The sequence below is a fragment of the Paralichthys olivaceus genome, chromosome 16, assembly GCF_024713975.1.
Source record: "Paralichthys olivaceus isolate ysfri-2021 chromosome 16, ASM2471397v2, whole genome shotgun sequence".
Classification (NCBI taxonomy): Eukaryota; Metazoa; Chordata; class Actinopteri; order Pleuronectiformes; family Paralichthyidae; genus Paralichthys; species Paralichthys olivaceus.
In genome coordinates this window covers 542501-564892 of record NC_091108.1, presented here as the reverse complement: position 1 = coordinate 564892, position 22392 = coordinate 542501, and the positions used below count along the sequence as shown (strand labels likewise).

At 45.1% G+C, this 22392-nt stretch overlaps 2 protein-coding genes and 1 long non-coding RNA gene across 9 annotated transcripts in view; 1 reads left to right on the top strand and 2 right to left on the bottom strand.

The window, feature by feature from the left end:
• The window catches only part of rasal2 (RAS protein activator like 2), a 44684-nt gene extending 26828 nt beyond the window's left edge, over positions 1 to 17856 (bottom strand). For 3 of the 6 annotated variants that reach the window (XM_069511354.1, XM_069511353.1, XM_069511355.1), the window contains exons 1-3: positions 9132 to 10274; positions 863 to 990; positions 651 to 774 (exon numbers count right to left, since the gene is read on the bottom strand). In XM_069511354.1, coding sequence (XP_069367455.1) covers positions 651 to 774; positions 863 to 990; positions 9132 to 9627 — 748 coding nt within the window. In that variant the 5' untranslated portion in view covers positions 9628 to 10274. Of the gene's footprint in view, positions 1 to 650; positions 775 to 862; positions 991 to 9131; positions 10275 to 17298 lie in introns of those variants that run through there. The other 3 variants (XM_069511356.1, XM_069511357.1, XM_069511358.1) reach the window with 3 other exon arrangements.
• On the top strand, positions 997 to 8853 carry LOC138405106 (uncharacterized). Of its 2 annotated transcripts, XR_011238809.1 has the most exons (3): positions 997 to 4650; positions 4726 to 5140; positions 6590 to 8853. It is a non-coding gene; the product is annotated as an uncharacterized lncRNA (long non-coding RNA). The 2 variants fall into 2 exon arrangements; XR_011238808.1 differs by having other exon boundaries at positions 997 to 5140.
• A 2090-nt stretch (positions 17857 to 19946) lies between the features above and the next one.
• Positions 19947 to 22392, bottom strand: part of lamc1 (laminin, gamma 1) — a 33746-nt gene continuing 31300 nt past the window's right edge. The window contains exon 28 of the mRNA XM_069511352.1: positions 19947 to 22146. Coding sequence (XP_069367453.1) covers positions 21890 to 22146 — 257 coding nt within the window. The 3' untranslated portion in view covers positions 19947 to 21889. The remainder of the gene's footprint in view (positions 22147 to 22392) is intronic.

The window sequence follows — 22392 nt, the reverse complement described above, 5'->3', positions numbered from 1 at the left end:
CTCCTCACCCACCTGAGGAGGGGGGAGGGGTTGTGTTTCAGGGAGGGAGACGTTCAGCCAGTCATTCTGCTGATCAATAACCTGATCAATAACCTGATCAATAACCTGATCAATAACCTGAGCAGTTTACACAGGATGTCTCGTTTCATATGGTATCGTGACATAAAACCAACCCTGGTCCCCTGCAGCTTCGGGTGGGAATCCCCTCTGCCCAGGCATCCCACTGGGGGCAGCAGTGTCACTCCTGCTCCTCCAGACGGACGGCCCGACACTGGACGCTTTGTCCTCACACATTCCCTGGCTGCAGCAGACGTTCCCACACAGAGCAGCAAAATTACAGCCCGCACCCGAACGCCTCATTATGAGTTCAGGGAAACGTTCACCTGACAGTCTGAGCTGAACGTTTACACGATTCTCAAGAACGAAGTGCAGAAGTTTAATTCTGTAGTTTTTAGTAGAATGATAACGCTGCCACATATTGAACACACACACACACACACACACACACACACACACACACACACACACTGTCTCCCTCTCTCCCTGTCTCTCTCAGTCTCTCTCTCTCTCTGTGTCTCTCTCTCAGTCTCTCTCTCTCTCTCTGTCTCTCTCTCTCTCTGTCACTCAGTGTCTGAGTGTTACAGTCCTACCTATCACGGGGGTGCCCTCTGCCTGGAAGTCTGGGAACTGTCCCTCTGAGGGGACGCTGACCGTCCTGCGGAGACTCCGCCCCTTCGCTGAGTCCGTGGGGCTCTCCTGAGCTTCACCTGTGGCCTGGAGAGAGAGAGCGATAAAGGGAGAGTTACAGAACAATGATCTGACCTGACGTCAGTGTTTCTGAAGCGGCGTCGTGACCTCTGACCTCGTCATCCTTGTTGAGCAGGAGGAGCTGGCTGTCCGTCAGGATGCAGAACTTCCTCTCCCAGGCTCCACTGTCAGTGTACGGACTCTGGCCGCAGGAGAAGCGATGAGCGGGGGGGCCTTTAATGTCTGAAACCACAGATAGGATGCATCAGAAACCACTCACACGCTAAAACAGAGTCATGACCAGCAGCAGGTGGCGCTGTTCTGCAGGAACAGGTTTACAGTTCATCTCTTTTTTACAATTATTACTTAATTGATTTTAAAGACTTCAGTAACATCAAACTATCTATTTATTGTAACAATGACCGATTTTTAAATCCTCACTGACCGACCAACAACAATCATGGGACAGACAGCGAGGGCCTGGCTCTACACCGTCTGCAGAGCTCAGAGTGAACCTGCAGAGGGCGCTGTGCCTCTACGCTCTGTTCATCAGTCCAGTGCAGCAGAGGAATCAACTTTCAGCTCAGCAGAGGTCAGAGGTCAGCAGCCACTATGATGTCAGGTCTGTATATTTATCTTAATATTAATATTGTGATTTATCACTGACTGTATTTTCTTACTAATGAGATTTTTCACATGATTATATTTGATAAACTGATGTGATGATAAAACAGCTTGAAACCTCCTGTAAGAATATTATTCTCACTGATCATTGAGCAATAAACAAACAGGGCTTAAATAAGCTACTGTATTTCTATGTATAAAATATTAAGATTATTAAATAGGTGTTCTGACATGAGGAGAATTTATTTTGTGTCAGACACACACTTTTGTGAGATTGTTTTTTAGCAGTTTTATTGATTTCATGATGAAACAATCAGACATATTTGGAGGTATCGATATAAGTGTGTGTGTGTGTGTGTGTGTGTGTGTGTGTGTGTGTGTGTGTGTGTGTGTGTGTGTGTGTGTGTGTGTGTGTGTGTGAGATTGGGTGCAGATTGAATTTAAGTGACTGTTGGTGGAGGTGTGCACTAGAACCCTGTGCAGGACTGTTGTCTTCATCCCGCTCCTGCTGAATTTCTGACCATTACCGCCTGCACACCGCAAAACTCGGAGAATTTATGCCCGCACAATAGAGATGCATTGATTATGTGTCTTCTCCCGTCCCGCAGGAGAAAACACGTCGTTTTAAAGGCTATTCATAAAGAGATGGCCTGCATGTCTTTTGATGCACTGGTCAGGAATAGCGCTCCTATTGTTGTTGCTATTATTGTTGTTTATCCTTGAAAAGCAGTTTACCTTGACCGGGGAGCAGAGCAGGTGTGTCGCCTCAACCCAGAGGTGCCTGATTTGTGTCCGTTGTACACTAGTATTTTTGTACATTTGTCACAACTAACAAAGTCCAGTTCGTTTCCATCTTTGTCACAAACAATTGAGAAACTTGTCCAAATGTCAGACTTTCCTTGCTTTGTGTTTGTGTTGTAAAGACCTTGTTTGAGCTTCTTTTCCACATCATTTGTTGACTCCATCCTGTCGCTGGGCTTCATCGTTCCCGCCCGCAGCAAAGTTCAAACCGCCCACTCCCGCGAGATTTGCAGCCCTCTAGTGTGGACTCTCGTTGAAAATAAAAATTCAACTGAACCTGGTTTGATGGTGATCTTAATAAACACACACGTCTCATTGTTCGACCTTTGCAGTGAATCACACACACGCTGAGTTATTTCACAATCCGAAGTGTCCTTGGGCAAGATTCTGCCCCGAAGCTGCCCCTGATGGCTGCGCTGTGTGAATGTGTGGGGACGGGACAACTGCAGTGTAAAGAGCCTTGAATGGTCATTGAGTCTAGAACGTTCTATCTAAACACAGACCATTTAACATGAGTCCATTAATCCACACATGTAACTCTGCAGTTTTAAACCAGCGTCTCGCTGTGGTTTGTTCCGTCTGACTTTTACTATCAGAGTTAAAGAGAACAGGGAAACTTCATGCTGCTCTAATCACTTCCACATTTTTCAGACTGGTCAGCTGACACATCAGGAGCTTAAAATAAGGTTGTGACAAAGAAAATAAAAATGTGTAGTTCTGCGTCATCGTGCTCGTATCATATAACTCTCCTGAGGAGGTAGCTGCCCCGTTTCCATGGGAACTACAATCACCACTGTGGTTCTATGTTTCAACATTTTTTTATCCAGACTCACATGACGTCACCATGACCTTTAACCTTTCACCACCAACATCTAGTCACTTTAACTGAGGGAGCAAGTGAACAGTTGAAAGAATTGCCTCGAGGTGTTCTTGAGATATTGTGTTCACGAGGAAGAAAGAGACGGACGACAACCTGAACACATGATGTCTCCGACCACTGGGTGTATCTGCAGAGGAAGATCTGTGCTGTGATCAAAAGCTCCAGAACCTGAGGATGAACTTTCAGTCTCAGGCTCACGTTTGGTTTTTCTCTGCTTCTGCGTCTTTGTTGTAAAATTGAGAGTTGAGCTGAAGCTTTTGAGACGAAGCAGCGAGCGGAGCTGAGGCAGGACGCCATGTTTGTTCTGAAAGCAGCTGAGGATCTACATTTTCAGGAGACTATTTCTGGCTGCATAGTAAATCACCTGCGTCAGAGCTGGAGCTTAGAAACCCCTGGGAGACGAGAAGGGAAACACACCTGCTCCCACTCAGAACTGCAGAGTGAGAGAGCAGCGACCACAGAGGAAGACAAGAAAGCTAAATGGACGTTTTCTTCTGTTGTGTCTCTGGGCTGCGCAGGGGGACTCGAGCTCGGCTTATTATCCAAGTACTGCTGCTTAAGAGACGTGGACGCCTCGGAGCTGACAGACGAGCTGAACAAAGACGGGAAGCGGGGACGGGACGGTGAGTTGCTCCCAGATCATCAGCTGAAGACAGAGAGCAAGAGAGAGAGAGAGAGAGAGAGAGAGAGAGTGTCGCCAGCTGCTGGCGTTACATAACAACTCGTACCTGCCTGAACCTCCGTCCTAGTTCAGCCTGGCATCACGCAAACCTCCACTGACATCAGGACGGAGCAACGGGGACGTTCCCTGCTGAAAATACACTCTGCTGACGCCTGACTGAAGCTGCAGCCCGAGAGGACGGGACACAAACAGGCTGAAGAGGAGAGCACGAACCAAACTTCATTCATTATTCAAACTGAAACCCAGAACGTCAAACTCTGATTACCCCCCCACATTATCTGTCCAGTTATTTATCTGATGAAACCGTGGCTCAGGTCAGAGTTCAGGTCTGTTCAGATGTTTATGATCTGACTGAGCTTCATCTGATTCAACCACATGCTCCTGCAAACACACACACATGGAACTGTACAAACATCAGTGAGGTGAGAACAACGTCAAAACGTCTGTGGCTGAAAGATTTATTTGAAATCAGTTGATCTGCGACTGAGCTCCAGGTCGTCTCCAGAGACTCGACTCCAGAGACTCGACTCCAGAGACTCGACTCCAGAGACTCGTCTCCAGAGACTCGTCTCCAGAGACTCGACTCCAGAGACTCGTCTCCAGAGTTCATGTTTCACAGCTGAACAACTCAGCAGCAGGTTTTCTGCTCAGACTCGTTCAGCATCAGATCCTCCTCGTTCTTCAGGTGAGAGGTGGAGCAGACAGACAGGAAGTGATCATGTGATCATGTTTACATCACCTGACACCGTCGTCAGCTCTCATCACCACAAACTGTCTTCACGTCCTCGTTTGTGTCTATGTGTGTGTCATCACTTTGTCACCAGAGACATTTGTTTGTGTTTCTTCATGTTTGTGTCACGTGTTCAATTCTCATCACCCCCCCACACACACACACACACACTGAATGCTCCTGAATGTCCACAGACTTTATATGAGGGATGGAGAACGTTCACTGAAACTCACCGGAGCGTTTGTGTTCACACGTGTGAAGTTCATACATCTGTTCAGTACATGTGTGAAAGCAGCTGAATGAATGTTTGTCATGAATCAGAATTAATTCATCAAATAAATGAAACTCATTCAGGTGCAATGTCTAAAAACTTGTCAGGTTAAAAAACCTCCCAAAGCTTCATGTCGACCAATCACCGGCTCCGTCTGCTTTTCTTAAACTCTGCTGCACCTTTATTGTGATGAATTGAAGCGCGGCAGTGGCCCACAGGAAGTCGTCCCTGCCTGCGGAGGCGGACGGATTAAGCTTCTATATTTGTCTGGGGCCACTGGATGAACCAGGCCGGGAGAAAGGTCAGAGCCACTCGACTGGGCGCCAGAAAACCACGGGACCGGCAGCGGTGTTTACCGGAGCGTGAAAATGATTCGTCTGCTGCCGGACACACACACACGACTGAGTAAGTGAGCACATTGGCTCAGTTACTGTTCTCCAGTGAAATTAAAGGCTCATTGCTTCACACATTCCCTCCTCTACCGAAGAAACCAATCAACTGATCAACAGAAAATAAGTAAATGACAAACTTCATTGATAATTGATCGATAACTCAGCTGAGACACTTCTTGACCTTACGTTACAGGAAACTGAATCTCATTGGTCGTCTGGAGACGTCACCTGGGAAACTAATAAATCCCATGGTGGCACTGGTTGTTGTGGTGTGTGTGTGTGTGTGTGTGTGTGTGTAACTGGACTCTGGCCTAACCTCTGGTGGGAATGTGTGTGATGTGGGGAGCGTCCAGCACCTGTCCACACTCTAAACTCACGCTGCTGAGGACGCACACCAGCCGCCTGATTCGAATCACTGCGGTCACGACTTGACTGAACTGAAGCTACATCACACACGACAGACCATCATGCACTGCAGCCTGAAGAGGAGGTGAAGAAGAAGATGGCAATAAAGAAGGAGAAGAGGAAGAAGAAGAAAAGGGAAGATGAGGAGGAGAGAAGAATAAAAAGAAGACAAAAAAAAGAAAAAAGAGAAAGAGGGAGCAGAGCTCTCACGTTCACTGATGATCAATGACTCGATCAGAACCTCGAAACAAACACTGACTCTGAACACAACATCTACAACCTTCGTCAAGGTTTTCCTCCTGGTCACACACACACACACACACACACACACACACACACACACACACACACACACACAGGAACAGAGGCTGCTTTGTCTCTCTGTATTTTCCCCTATGCAGCGGGCAGGTCCGGTCTCCATAGCAACCAGTAAATACAACAGGTCTCCTCCAATCACAGAGCAGCAACATCACATAACAGCTTTATCAAGATGGAACCATTGGGGGGGGGGGGGGGGGGGGGGTGACACCATGGAGAGAACAGAGAGGGGTGTGTCACAGAGAACACACACACACAGGTCGGCGTTAACGTGTGAAAACGTCTTTGTTTCACAGAACTACCTGTTCCAGCTGATGTTCTGTCACCAACACAATCCCAAACTCAAGTCATGTGGACGCCAGGCGTAACCATGACAACAATGAGGAGTTTTAAAACTGAGGCATGTCGGTGTGGGCGGAGCCAGAGATCAAAGACAATTCAAAATGAAAATCACATGTCAACAGTTCCCTCCATCATCGGGGGGGCGACATCTAACATGTTGAACAATCCTCAGAGAAATTAAAGTCAATCAATATGTAGCGGTTTAATAAGTGTTGGTGTGAGACGAGCCGTGGTCAGAGCCGACTGACGTTTCGTCTCAGAGGACAGACAGAAAGGTTTTTATACATGTGGAAATCTATTTGCTTGAAAAGACGGATTCAAGATTCATCACTAATTAAAAAGATGCAGATTATTCTTTGATTGACGGACTAACTGATGAATCGACTTGTCGTTCCAGCTGACGTCAGACGAGGAGCCAGCCTCTGAAGCGACACCAGGTGACCTCCATCTGTCCGGCCTGATACCAATCATCTGATCTGTGGAATAATTCATATTGTGACTTTTTCACTCTGTGTTGACGGGGACTCCGTTTAATATTTAAACACGCTGACTTCAGCAGCACACTGCTGCATTTGCATCCTCTCTAAGTGAAGTGTCAATCACAGCAGAGGCCTGCATGGAGGGGGGTGGGGGGTTGTCTCAGAGGTCAAAGGTGAACGGCCGTGTCGCCCCCTATCAGGCTGACGAGAGCAGCCGAGGAGACGAGAGGAGAGAGAAAGACGACTGAAGGGTGAACTGTTTCACTGAGAGAAGGACGGCGGACATGTTGACTGGTCAGAGCTGGTTCTGATCCATGAGGCTGCGTCCACATGAAGACGGGTTCATCGTTTACTGAAGTCTCAGATTCTGTTCAGACTAAAACACAACCTCAGAGTTTTCAAACTAAACGAGTAACAGTGATGAGTTTCACTTTTTAATTCGCAGATAAAAATGATCAGTGAGGAAGAGAATCTGTAGATTCTTCAAGTTTGAATTGATTGTTGGTTTCAGATCGACTAAAGACACGTCACTGAGGAAGACACTATATTTATTCCTGTAAGACCTCAGAACTGCTTCACGAGAGCTCCCTAACATCTCCGGAGAAGTGTTTTCCCATGAGTCCTCTGTGCAGAGAGTTGTGGGGGCGCTCTGGATGGACACCAGTGCTGAGACAAAACAGATGTAACTGTTTTAATAGGCTCCTCAGTGGGAGCTTCACTTTCCCACCGCTGCAGCTCTGAAGGGTTAATGAGCTCAGACGCTTGGCCCCAGGCGTCCTTTTGTTCCTGTGTGGGCTTTTATTGTGGAGGGGCCATTTACATACAAAAGGAAGACACACACACACCAACACATTTGTACTTCAGTCTTTGTGTATCTGCATCAATTTATTCTGAACTTAATGTTAACATGCACCTTAAATCCAAGTCTGACGTGTTAACAGCCATGTTCTCACTCGCACACACACACGATGATTAGCCTCCAATCAGCAGTAGCCATTCATTTTACATTAAAACTGTGTGAGAGCAGAGCAGTGAATCAGCCCTGTGTGTGTGTGTGTGTGTGTTGAACTCTGTGCTCTGTGGTTTTTACCCAGCATACTCTGGGGCTACTGATACTAGCCCTGTGTCTCAGTTCCTGGTCACGTCACTGCTGACTGACATTGAGCGATGTGAAGAAACAGGAAGTGAGTCACTGTCGTTCAGCTGCTGATTGGAGCGGTCAGCGGTGCACGGTGGGGGGGGTGAAAGCTCCTGAGTCACGTCCATGTGAACATGAACAACTTTGTTTCAGATTCAGTGAGTCACATCATGAAAACTCAGAACGTCTCTTCAGTGTCACAGTGATCCAGTGTCCGAACATCTGAGGATTCAACGCAGACGGGAGCTGATTCAAACTTTCTCTCAACTCTAAAAGCATCATGGGAGCTGTAGTTTGAAAGTCTGGAGCCTGACTATTTGCTAAATGGAAGTAAAGCAAAATATGGTTTGTAGACGGCGTGCGTCTGACTTAGGCACTATACCCAGATTAATCAATTTATGGTTTATGATGAAAATAATCTGATATGATTGAGGCCTGTTGGGCCTGGGGGGAGATATCACTCCTACTGACTATGACTTTTTTATAAATCAGTTTTAATAATGCATGCAGCCTGACACAGTCAGAACGGTCATAATGTAAAAAACAGAACTTAAAGCGGACGTTTGTAAAAGTGAAGTGGTGATTTCTCAGCAGGCGTCAGTTCTGTATGAAAACACACTTTCATTATCACCAGGCTCAAAATATTACATCTGCACGTCGGCCAGTTTTCTGCTGCAAAATTCAATAAGCATTAATGAAGCTTCAAAATGGCTGCATGTTGGAGCATTTTAGACTCTGAGTGAACGTACATGTAAATGTTTTGTGATACAGCTGCAGGCGAAGGATGGTTTCTCCTCAGGAAAGTAGAATAAATGTAAAGCATGTAAAAGAACTAAGATAAATCCTCATCCACTGTGATCCCACTGCTCCTGTCACACTGCCACCAGCTGACACCAGTAAGTCATCAGTCAATAATCAATAAATATGAATTATTATTCCCGGGTACCAGCCCACAAACAAAAGATATTAACTTTATCTTCACATACAACTGGTGGAACACGAGGAGCTGAAACTCCATGACCTCATTAAAAGAGTTTCTAAGTATTTGTCTGTTTACGAAGAATTATTGTCAGATAACAACACAAGACACGATGAGACAGACGAGCTCGTCCACCAACAGTTTGTACTCAAATCAAAGGGCTTCGCTTCAGAAACTAACAGAACCACGAGTTATTCTTCAACCTTTTTATCATGTATGAAATGATGGCGTGACTCTGATGAACGTCAGAGAACCACCAGCAGAATCTTGGCCGACGTCAGGAACCGTTCACATCTCCACCTTGAACACAACATACTGCCAGGTAAACATTAATCTCTCCTACCAGACTCCCCTCCGTCAGTTTCAGGGTCGTCCCTGATGCCAATACTCCGAGTGAACGAGCGAATGAAGCTCCTGACGAAGGGAGATCGTCGATCTGCGTCTGATCCCGTCTTCCTTAGCGCCGTCCTCTCCGGGGAGTCACCTGTACTGGGCTCAGACATGGACCGGAGGAAGGGCAGGATCCTGTGCAGAGAGCCAGGCGTCACCGGGCCGTCGTGGAATCGATCTTCGCTCCTGACATTTGTGACAGCGCCGGAGCTGAGCAGGTGATGAGGCCGGACGCTGTGCCCTTTGACCTCCGGAGAGGACGTGTTGGCTGCCCTCTGCGCCAGGCGAGCAGATGTCCTCCACTTGTATCTGCCCAATAGCTGCTCAGGCTGGTGGTCAGATCTCCACCAAGGCTTCCTGTAATGGTGCCAGTGGTACGAGGTCTGGCAGGGACACTGGATTGGGCCCTTGAAGCCGTCAGCGAGGCCACTGCTCTCTGCTCCACTCATGGTCCAGCACACACAGGCCCTGGCAGCAGGAGCAAGCAGATGGAGGCTGAACAGCTGGTTTGCCGACAGCCGTGCTGCACCATGGACGTACCTCCAAACAACGCAGTTCAGAGTCCGACACTGAAGAGACGTCAGGGCTGGTTTGTCTACGATGTTCAGCTTCTGTCTGTCAACAGGCTGGTGACGCTCTTCCTGGGAGGAAGTCGAGTGTCAAATGAAGACCAAGCTTCTTATGAGCTCGGCCAATCAGGTGCGAGAGAAAAGGCAAAGCAGCAGACTGTGGTTTCCAGAACGAACAGAACAGAAACTGAAACTCACTTCTTCCTCATCCGTCGATGAGCAAAGCCTCCTGAAGCTAATGCTCAGATAAGATCTAAATGAAGCTCATGCTCATTGATTCAGAAACATGAGGCTGTGCTCCTCTGCCTCTGATCATTGATCCTCCTGAACCAAAGTCTGACAGAGATTCACTGAGGTCACACGTGAGAGTTCAAGTATTTCCACAAGGTTTTACTAAGATCACATGTTTTCAGAACTCAGACACTACGAGGGCCGGTTCAGTCAAGAGGAAGAGGAGGATGAAGAAAAGGAAGAAGCAAGAAGGATGACGAGTAGAAGAGGAGGATGAAGGGGAGAAGGAGAAAACAGGGAAAGAAGGAGGAGGAGGAAGAGGAAAAATAAAGTGACCAGAGAATCTCAGCTGAACACAATCACAGAGTGAAACAGCTGATTTTTTACCTCAATACAGAGAAACATGATCCAACACTGACACAGCAAAGCTCCATGAACATCCTTCAACAGTTTCAGTTATTACAACTGTTATTTTAACACTGTCCCCAGAGAAATGTCTGAAAATGGTTTTTTGGTGCAGCAGGAGCAGCAGGTGGAAACAGGAACAATTCCTCTGTGGAGATCACGTGTTTTTGTGTCGGCTCTTATCACCACGAACTCTTCTACGTGAGTGTCGACACTTTTTCATCCTGAGATATGAGTTTTTGTTTCTTCATGTTTGTGTCACGTGTTAGAAACACGCACTCGCTCGCTGTGTTCCCACATCAACTCATTTTAGTTTATTACAAGACTCAATGTTTCTGTGATTTCACTCGATATGATCGTAATCTTTGTCAGGGATCAATAAAGGTCCTAAAAGAAAGATTTGTTTTTCATGTTACGACCTAGATGGCAGTAACACACCTTGACGTTGGTCAACAGAAGGAGAATCAAAATGTATTTACAGGTTTATATTTGGTGTTTATGTTAGTTTACTGAGGTGACTGACAGAATGAGACGACTCCAGGACCTCAAGTAAACCTTCTTCTGCCCGTCGGCCCTTTTAAAGCCTCGCCGCCCCGACTGACCCACATACGTTATCAGCATTTATTGGATAATGAAGTTGCTGGTGTCCGTGATGACGCTGCATGTAGGTCAGAGTTAAGAACCAGGAGGGCTTAGCTGAGAAGTCCTGGACCTCCACCAACGGACAACAGGGACCGGGAGAGTCCAGCTTCCTGTCAGAGACTTCCTGTTGACATGAGACGATGAGAGAGTGTTTCTTTCTTCTGCACCTCACTTTAGCATAAATGTCTCTCACTATGTCTTCATTTCAAAACACAGATTTAAAACTAATGGACCACCACCCAGAAGAGGGTTTCACCTGAAGCACGTCACCTGACCAGTCACTACAAACAGTCCAGCAGCTTGAAAAGCGACGCTTTGTGATTTGGTCTGAAACAACATTCACACCTCTTCACACCTGGACGTTCTACTTCCTGTAACAGCCAAGGCAGTAATCTTTGTTTTTTATTACTCCCTGGTCAGTTTAGTTTCTACAGAGTCTATATCACTCTGAGCACGTTCACACCTGAGCACAGCAGCTCTGAGGTTTGAGGCAGGTGAACCAGTAAAACACTGAATCTGGAATCTCATTCATTTCCTGGCTTTCAGCACAGACAGCAGATGAAACAAACATTCCTGCAGCGGCGAAAGGAAACGACTTGTGAGGAGCAAGTCAGGAAACAGGGACGGGAAGTTAGGTTTACGTCCGGGCAAGGCTCCAGGTGCTGATGGCCGCCTGCAGCTCAACGTTATTGGTTAGAGTCACCATCAAGGGATCAGTGGTTGCTTACGTTGAGGAATACAAATACCTGGGAGTCCACATAGACAAGACACACAGTCTTTCAGTGTCTGCAGATGTTCTGTCACTCTGTGGTGGCCAGCGCCATCTTCTATGCTGTAGTGTGCTGAGGCAGCAGGTTGAAGGCAGCTGACACTAACAGACTCAACAAGCTCATCAGGAGCTGGTGACAGAGGAGGACGCTACTCGGTACAACACACACTGCTGCTCACCCCATGCACGCTGCGCTAGTGTCACACCGCAGCACGTTTAGTGGAACCCCCACAGAGTATCACAGACCCCCACAGAGCACCATAGAGTATCACAGAGTGCCATAGAGTATCACAGACCCCCACAGAGCACCATAGAGTATCACAGAGCACCACAGACCGTCACAGAGCACCACAGAGCACCACAGAGCACCATAGAGTATCACAGAGCACCACAGTATATCACAGAGCACCACAGAGCACCATAGAGTATCACAGAGCACCACAGTATATCACAGAGCACCACAGACCGCCACAGAGTATCACAGAGTATCACAGAGCGCCATAGAGTATCACAGTGCACCACAGAGCACCACAGAGTGCCATAGAGTATCACAGAGCACCACAGAGTATCACAGACCCCCACAGAGCACCACAGTATATCACAGAGTATCACAGAGTATCACAGAGCGCCATAGAGTATCACAGAGCACCACAGAGCACCATAGAGTATCACAGAGCACCACAGTATATCACAGAGCACCACAGACCGTCACAGAGCACCACAGAGCGCCACAGAGTGCCATAGAGTATCACAGTGCACCACAGGGTGACACAGAGCGCCACAGAGCGCCATAGAGTATCACAGAGCGCCACAGTATATCACAGAGCACCACAGAGTGCCATAGAGTGCCATAGAGTATCACAGAGCACCACAGAGCGCCATAGAGTGCCATAGAGTATCACAGTGCACCACAGGGTGACACAGAGCGCCACAGAGCACCACAGAGTATCACAGAGCGCCACAGTATATCACAGACCCCCACAGAGTATCACAGAGTATCACAGACCCCCACAGAGCACCACAGAGTGCCATAGAGTATCACAGAGCACCACAAAGTATCACAGAGTGACACAGAGCACCACAGAGTATCACAGAGTGACACAGAGCACCACAGAGTATCACAGACCCCCACAGAGCGACACAGAGTATCACAGACCCCCACAGAGCGACACAGAGTATCACAGACCCCCACAGAGTGCTACAGACAATCACACAGTGCCACAGAGCACTTCTGCCTGTGGCCATCAAACTTCCAACTCCCTCTGCAGGGAGGATCCTGGATTATAATCACTTAATTACAACAACATGTAATATTGTTGTAATATTTAATGCAAATTGTGCAACATGACTTGTTCATCATCACATAATTTAAAATGTGTAATACTTCAATATCATGTAATATAATTTCCAACATCATTCAGAGTTACTGTCTCTTTACACTTTGCAACACACTTCTACTTTTACTTTATTTTATTCTCACTTTTATTTGTGACTGTGTTTTTTAGGTTGACTGTATTTCCCTCTACTGATATTGTTCTGTACTGTAATCTTGGAGCTGGCCCAATCATTTGGGATTAATAAAGTCTGATCTTATCTCTTAATCAGGTGGAAATCTCAAAAGTAACACTAAGTCTGTGTCTCTGCGTGAGAGCAGAGCCACAGAACTGAGGGAGCAGCTGAAACCTGCAGCCGCTCCGCTTCATTAGACGCCACTTTGTCCACTTCTCATCGCCATCCTGCCGGAAACCAGCAGCGGCAGCAGCCGCCACCTCGGACTAAAAATAACCAGCAGCTTTAAAGAGACCACTAAATCAGTGGCTGGATACCAGCAGAGGGAGGGACACTGCCCTCTGGAATCCTGGGTAAATCTCCCATGAGGCTGTTGGACAGGGGGTCACGAATAGGAACAAGATTAACTTTGTTTAAATGGAACTGAAACTAAAATCATACTAGTTTGAACTTTCATTCTTTTTGTAGCAGTAAGTGGATGAATTTCACCTCCTGGTCTCATCTTTCCTTCTGTACCTTTCCACGATGAGTCCTGAAATAAACACCAGTTTATTTTTGACTAGTTTTGTTACAAAGAGGAAATCCTGTCTCAACGCCCCCCTCCCCGATCCCCACCACACTACCCCCACTCCAGATAACGGACACATTGACGGGGAACTTTCCATTTCCTCTCTGATCGGCCTCCATTGTCCTCAGGGCGACTTCACCTGAACCTGCTCCCAGACACCTGGACCACATTCAGAATCACTCAAGCTGTTTTCAGACCTGAGCTGAAGTCAAGACATGTTCCTCACATGTTCCTCACATGTTCCTCACATGTTCCTCACATGTTCTGCAGGGTCTGTATTCGAGAACAAATGTATGAGTCGGTGTCTCTGGGCATGTTCTGAATCTTCTGCTAAAATGTCTGTAAAACGTCAGAGAGTGAAAAAAAGAGTTCACACCGTCATACAGCGACAGCTCAGGGAGCATGAACGTCAGATTGTGTTTCACAAAGCTGGAAGATTTCTTGGATTCAAATAGAGGAGTGACGATGTCTGCGTTTGTCTGTGGGACATTTTGATTTTCTAAAAAGACAACCCACTCAGATATTGGATATAAATACAGAGAAAACATAGAAACACACAGATGTTACACATACTACAAATACACAAACACAGACACACACTCACTCACACCCAGACTTCAAATAAGTAAGAAACGTTTAATTAACGACCACATGTGACACATTTCAGGATTCTGAAGCAGCAAATGTTTCCTCTGAATCTTGTTGAATTTAATCCAGATTGTGATTTTAGTGAATGAAAACAAATGAGAAATAATCAGAAGACGCCACGGTTCAGATCAAATGATTCACCGTATGGTCACACTCAGTGGGGGGTGTCAGCTTTAACAGGATTATATACAGGAGCCTTTCTCTGGATAAAACACTGAAGCTGCTTTCAGACACTGAACTCCACAGATTCTCCTTCACTCCTGTTTAAAGTCTAAATCCAGGAGAAGTGAGGAGCAGAGGATCCTCCACAGATTCACTCAGTGGAGTTACATGCAGCTAAAGATTCTCTGAACGGCATACATACTCAGACAAGTGACAAAATCGGTATATGGCTTAATCGTATCAAGCTGTCCCATGTAAACGTACTGATGACGGTGTCAGGTGATGTAAACATGATCACTTCCTGTCTGTCTGCTCCACCTCTCACCTGAAGAACGAGGAGGATCTGATGCTGTGGTGAACGAGTCTGAGCAGAAAACCTGCTGCTGAGTTGTTCAGCTGTGAAACATGAACTCTGGACAAGAGTCTCTGGACAAGAGTCTCTGGAGACGAGTCTCTGGATTCTAGAGCTCACGTCTGAAAACTGCTTGAGTCTGAACTTTCAACACAGATTAAAAGAGACGTCTAACATCATCATTAAAACTGGAACCTACAGAAAACTTCCACACAGGCTAACATCTTGTGCTAAGCTAGGCTAAACACATCCCGGATCTCTCTCTGACGAACAAACTTGTTGGACTGATTGTTTCAGTTTCTCCAGTTTGAAGAAAACTCAGTTTTTAGTTCAAACCTTCAAGTTTGAAAACTCAGAATCGCCACAATGATCATATTGATCACAGCAGCAAACTGGAACTAGAATCACCGTCCTGTGGTCGTATTCCTCCGCCAACCAGAGTAGATGATAACAATAACATGAGGCCACTGTGACCTTTGACCTTTGACCAGCTAAATATAACCACTTCATCTGGGTGAACATTTGTGCTGAATTTGAGTAAATTCCCTCCAGGTGTTGATTAGATATCGTGTTCATAAGAATGGACAGAAAACCTAATCACAAAGCTGGTGACTGGACGTCACCATCTTTAATCTGCGTCACATTTCAAATAAAACAAACTTCAGCTCGTCACTGAGACGAGACAACACGCCTCAGACATGTGACAATAACACGCCTCAGACATGTGACGACTCTGTACGCTCATGTGTGGACATCCGTGTTTCAGCCTTGTGTTTGTGAAGTCGACCTGATGACCTCATCGTCAGCCGCTGACCTCTCTGAGTCTATGAGCTAACGAGCTAAACGAGTGACAGCAGCTCCGCACATTGTCAGACAGTGAGGTGGACCTGAAGGCAGCGGCCATTGTTGAAAGTGTGTGAGGCATGAGGGCGGCGGCAGTGCCTGATGGGTGAGGTCATCAGCACAAACTGGCTGCTGACATCACACTCTGCCGACAGCGGGGGTCAGACATCCACACAGTCGTGTTTCCATGGACACCAGCGCTGCGTTTAGGGTGCGTGGGAACAAACAACGCTGCAGCAAGTTTAAATCAACTACTTGGAACAATATTTTCTTCACTGCAGCTCTGTCAACCTCAACGTCTAATTCATGTCACGTCAGAACAATGTGTCAACAGGAAGTCAACTGAACAAACCTACTTTAATAAACTCACTGTTAGACTGACTTTATAAACTCTGCTCACACCTTCTCCACACGACGACTCCTCAACTTAAACTTTAACAAACTGAACACACACGTCACATGACCACACACCTACACTGGTCATGTGATGTAAACAGGAAGTAGAGTGTCTCCTCTGCAGTTGGTTGCTTAGCAACAGAAGCTCCTCTGAAGGAGGAGCAGTGATGGTGAAGAGTCCGAGCAGAGATTTCTTTTCTCTGAGCGACGACGAGGCGGAACTGTTCCTGACAGGAAGTGTTAGCGACGCTTTGTGTTCACCGCTGGTAGTCGAGTCATGTGACCGATGAGAACCAATCACAAGAGAACGTGGGCGTCATCGTTTCCTAAAGTCTCAGTTTGCGTTCAGACTAAAACACAAACCAGAGTTTCAAACTGAAACCAGATCAGTTCTAATAAAAAGTATAGATACATATCAAGATGGAGGAATATGAGAAATAAATCACTTCATGGGTCGTCACATTAACATTACAGTTTTCCCTAAATTCTCCCGAAACGACCTATTTCTGTGATTTAACAGAAAATCGGGGGTTAATTCCGAATGTGGGTTAATCTGATGGATAAAAAGATATAAGTGGTTGTGATGTCCATCGTTTGAGGGATTCAGAGTTTTAAATTCACAGTTTGTTCATCATGTCTGACTGTTCCAGTTGAAATGAACAGTTTAATGTCAGTGGAAAGTGTGTTGTGTTGAGACGAAGTTTAAAAACTTTAAATACACAAACACTTATCTTCAATTCAAAAACTTTCATCATCACACTAACGTGTTTCAATCAGTGGAGCTCCTGTCTGACCTCTGACCTCTGACGGGACCTGGAGGAGCTTCCTCGGTGAGAGCGCAGAACATGTCCGAGAACAGAGCCTGAGCTCCGGCAGCAGCTCCGGGTTCAGGCCGGTGGCCACCATGACCTCGGCCTTGGCCCGCGGCTGGTACCTGGCTCTCCGGACGGTAACCTCCCGCCACATTAACCCGAACACCTCCACTGAACCCCAGCACCGACACCGGCCCCCGTGCGCTTCTCTTACCGTAAACCCGGAGCCAGCCCTGCTGCTGGGACACAGTGTCCGCCAGGATCCGGTCCACCAGCGGGTCCAGGAGGCTCAGTCCGCCGAGCACAGACTCCACGTCGCCCGCCACCGAGTCCGTCTCCATATCCACACGGAAAACAGCGAGCTGTTGAACAGAATCTTCCAAAAGTGAAGAGAACAACCGAGAGACGAACCGGGAGAAGAACCGGGAGAAGTACCGGGAGAAGAACCGAGAGAAGGACCGGGAGAAGAGTTTCCAAAGCGGAGAAAGTCGCTCTTTAATCGGCCGTGGACACTTTGACCGTCCGGTGGCTGTGAGCTAGCCGTTAGCCGAGGTCCGGCAGCCCGGCTCGCTCTGCCTCATTGTTCCGCTCTCCCGGTGGTCTTAGCGGGGCAACACGTCCAACAAACCGGCGTCCTGGAGAGGCGGGGGCCGCTGTGCTTCCTGCCCGGGAACAGTCCACCCTGGAGCCGCAGGAGAGTCCGAGAGAGCCGCTGCTAGAGAGCGCAGCCCCGCGAGCGCGTCTTCGGCTGCTCGTCCCCGCGAGCCCACTCCACACAGACCCGGGCACGAGCCTGACACCGGCCGCGCTCTCGCGTGAGGAGAGGCACGAGGGCGCGCATTCAAATAAAAACAGATTTAATAATCAATTAAAACTGATTTAATAATCAATACAACTGATTTAATAATCAATAAAACTGATTTAATGATCAATATAATCAATACAACTGATTTAATAATCAATACAACTGATTTAATAATCAATAAAACTGATTTAATAATCAATAAAACTGATTTAATAATCAATATAATCAATACAACTGATTTAATAATCAATAAAACAGATTAATAATCAATATAATCAATAAAAACAGATTTAATAATCAATTAAAACTGATTTAATGATCAATATAATCAATAAAACTGATTTAATAATCAATAAAACTGATTTAATGATCAATAAAATAGATTTAATATCAATAAAACAGATTAATAATCAATATAATCAATACAACTGATTTAATAATCAATAAAACTGATTTAATGATCAATATAATCAATACAACTGATTTAATAATCAATACAACTGATTTAATAATCAATAAAACTGATTTAATAATCAATAAAACTGATTTAATAATCAATATAATCAATACAACTGATTTAATAATCAATAAAACTGATTTAATAATCAATAAAAACAGATTTAATGATCAATAAAACTGATTTAATAATCAATAAAAACTGGCCCCTGAGGACCCTGTCGAGGCGTGTGGGCCCGTTTCATCCATTTCTTCAGATGATAAATAATTCATTCATTTAAATCAAATAAAATCAGATGACTCCATGTTTACATCTACAAAATAAGAAAACAGTGAACAGGAAATACTTTACAACAAGTTTTTACTTTTTAACACAAACTGTAAATAAAAACTCTCAGTTATGAAACAATGAATAATCTCCCCAACAGTCAGAACTTTAACTCTTAGATTATGTTGTTGGCTAAAGAGTCATTGTTGAATCTTAAATTGTATGTGTATAATTCTCCAACAGTTATAATTATTGATCTTTATCTCGAAGCTTTGATTTAAAAATCAGATCTTCATCAAAGATTCAAATGATTTGATCATATTTTTGATTCTCATTATTTTGAATGTGTCTCTAATCAATATTTACGTGAATCAATGATGTCACGTGTTGAAGTCTCAGCGCAGAAGAAACACAAACAGGACTCTGACGCCACCTGCTGTTCTCTGCAGGAAACATTCAAATCAAAAGAGAATGAAATCATTCAAAACGAAATGAATATTTTTTTATTGAAAATACGTTCTGTACTCCGTCGAGTTTTATAAAGTGTTAAGATACTTTATATGTTTGTTATTTCATCATTTAAAACTATGAAGAACACAATTGTAAGAAGTCGAGTCAAATCAAATAACTTGATTTGTATAAAATTCTATATTTGACACAGTCACAGTAACTGAAAGACATGGAACAATTAACAATGAAAGAATATATGTATGTTCTGATCCAACAGCAAAAAGTTTTTGAATGTGATTAATATTTGTCTTGAATAAAATTCTTTAAAGAAAAATTCAATTTGTTTCTTTTATCTTTCGTCATCACTTATAAATGATTTCTTCTGTTTATCTTGTGTTTATTTGCGTCTTGTCTTAGATGTTGGTCTCTTGTTTTTTGTGAAGGTGCTGTATAAATGAAGTTTATATATAAAGTTATTATACACACACACAGTTTTTGCATATAAATAATGTTAATTTAAAATCATTTGTCTATTGAGGAAAAGACTCCAAGTAACTTACTCATGTTGTGTTTGGTCCTAATCTGCCGCTTAGTTTTTATTCTTATATACAAGAAAGATTTTTTACTTGCCATGTACAATCATGTGCGTACAAAATGTACCATATATATATCTATATATATAGGTATATATATATATACATATGTATATACATTTTTACTTGATTGTGGAGCAATGAAATCGAATCTAGTGGACGTACTCTGAAATCTTAATTTCTTCAGTTTGACAGAATCTGAAAGATTTAAAGCTGCAGTTAGTGGGATGTGGCCTGCAGGGGGCAGCAGGACGACACATGCTACAAACACAGCACACGTGCACGCTCGGTTCCTGTAGTAATCTTTTATTATTCAAATGTTACGTTTGGATTTACAGGCACATGGGGACAAACAGGGTCACTCAGGTCGTCACAGCGCAGCAAACATGGCGTCACATGACAGGAAACAGACGTGACATAGAGGCGGCCCGCAGTCTGTGCAGCACACGCATCGCCATCTACAGGTTACAACACAAATAACTTGTACATTATAACTTAAAATACTGTTTATACATCGTGTCTGTTTGTGCTGCACATCCGACGGACGCCGTCTGGATGGAGGGAGAAATGAAAAAACTGCAGGTCAGCTGATGACTGTTGACGCTGAGCGAACGTTTTCACTGAAGAGACGAACAGACGATCGACCATTTAATGTGTTCACCTGCAGAAGCTGCTGCAGAGAGGTTTCAGCTAAAAGCTCTTTTTTTCAATGGATTCGACCTGATTGAGAGAAAAAAACCTGCTTCAGTACCGACACGAGGAGACGGCGTGACGATGAGGACATTTCCTGTGAAATAAAAAGTGGCGTTCTGCTCTGGAACCGTGATTATAACCTAACTTTATATTAAGGCACAAAATACTAATGAAAACAGGTAACTACTGTAGCGGCATGTGACCGAGCTTATCACATGACTCGTGAGGCAGGCCACGCCCACTTTACAAAAACACGTCCTGATTGGTAAAAAGGTCAAAGTTAAAAACAAAAGTTCAGTTAGGTTGAACGAAGGCGTGAAAACAAAATCAATAACAGACAAATGACACGTTAGCGTCGCTTGTATACACGATAATAATAACATACCACAGACGTCGCTATCATAGAGTCGATATATTTCACCGGGAGGTTTCAGTGATCGATTGTGGCTGTTTCCATGTTGGACTTTTATTTCTTAACAATCAGCCTGAATCATTGAAGCATCATTTATTTACACAAATAATAAAGTCTCACTCTACGTCTTAATAAAAAACATTCACACAAAAATATAACATTTGAAATAATTATTAGCACCAGTGTATCAGATAAAATTCTCGCTACGCAAAATGTACAAAGTTGCATAGTGTTGTATTTAAGCCTGGAGGTTGTTAATGAGTGAAAAGCAGCGACAGACGGTGAAAATAAAACATCAGGACGTGAAATGTGTTTGACCGCGGTGAGAGACGCAGAAACCCTGAAAGACGCTTCGTCATCGAGTGCACGTGTTCACAATTAACGTCTCGCTCCCATGATGCATCTGGATAAAAAAACATCGTCTCACACAATGACAGAAGCTGTCGTGTTTCCACTAGAGGGCGTCTTGTGCGGACAATAATCTTTTATTTTGTACCTCGTTTCCTCACATGTTGAGGGAACAAAACACTCCTACTTCGAAACATCACTCGTTGGGACTTCAGGCGTCACGTGCTCCAGCAGGGCGGGAACGACAACAACAACACAACAACGACAAAAACACAACAACGCCGAGCCGCTGCCGGTGGAGACACAGTGAGTGTGTCTGAGGATTCCTTCACTGTGGTGAGAACGTTCAGCTGAACTCTGTGAAACTCAAACTGACGAAGCTGTTGTGATGAAAAACATAAAAACAAAACATGGAGCGAACGCCCGGAACACGCGTCATCGTTCCTGCGTTGGTGGAACTTCCTCTCGTGGTGCAGTCACGTCGGGATGGTGGTTCTGGTTTTTCTCCGAGGTTCCTTCACCTCTGCTCAGCTGAGTTCATTCTTCACGTTCCTGCGTCTCGAGGAATAAAAACTAAAAAAACTAAAGACAAAACAGAATCAGCTGCTTCTCTCGATAAAAACGTGAACGTGGTTTGAAAGATTCGTTTCGCTCTTGTAAAAGAAAATCACAGACAAGAATCTGAAAACAAGACGTTTAAAAACTGTTTTGGTAAAAGTCGGCGTGATCGCCGGCGTGTTAGCTGTGAAGGGGCGGGAGTCTGGGGGGCGGTGGGGCGGGTTACGGCCTCTCCAGAGACGGCGTGTTGAAGCAGCCGTCAGGTAACGTGTTCTTGATGTCGTTGAGGTTGGTGATGTCGGCGCGGATCTCGCGGATCTGCCGCTCGTAATCAGTGATCATCGCCTCCTGGGTCTGCGCCACTTGGTTAAGTTCTGTCAGCTTCCTGTCCAGGTCGCTGTCGGCCATCTTGCCCTTGGCCCTCTCCAGCAACTCATCAATCTGGTTAAGTTTGCTCAGGTCGACCTTGTCGATGTTTCCTGCGAGAGAACGAACCAATCAGAAGCAGTTTTTAAAATTAGAATCAGTTTGAGATGGGGGTTGACTTTCGTCGTCATGGCGACGGAAGATGATTCAGCTGGAAGATTTATTTTTATATGAAGTTAAAATCTGTTAATAAAAAGTTTCTCAGCTTCAGTGAAAAGTTTTGTTGTTTGACTCGATGAACAGATCAGATTAAATCAGATGGTCACTGAGGATCTGACTTCAGCGTCAGAAAGCAGCTT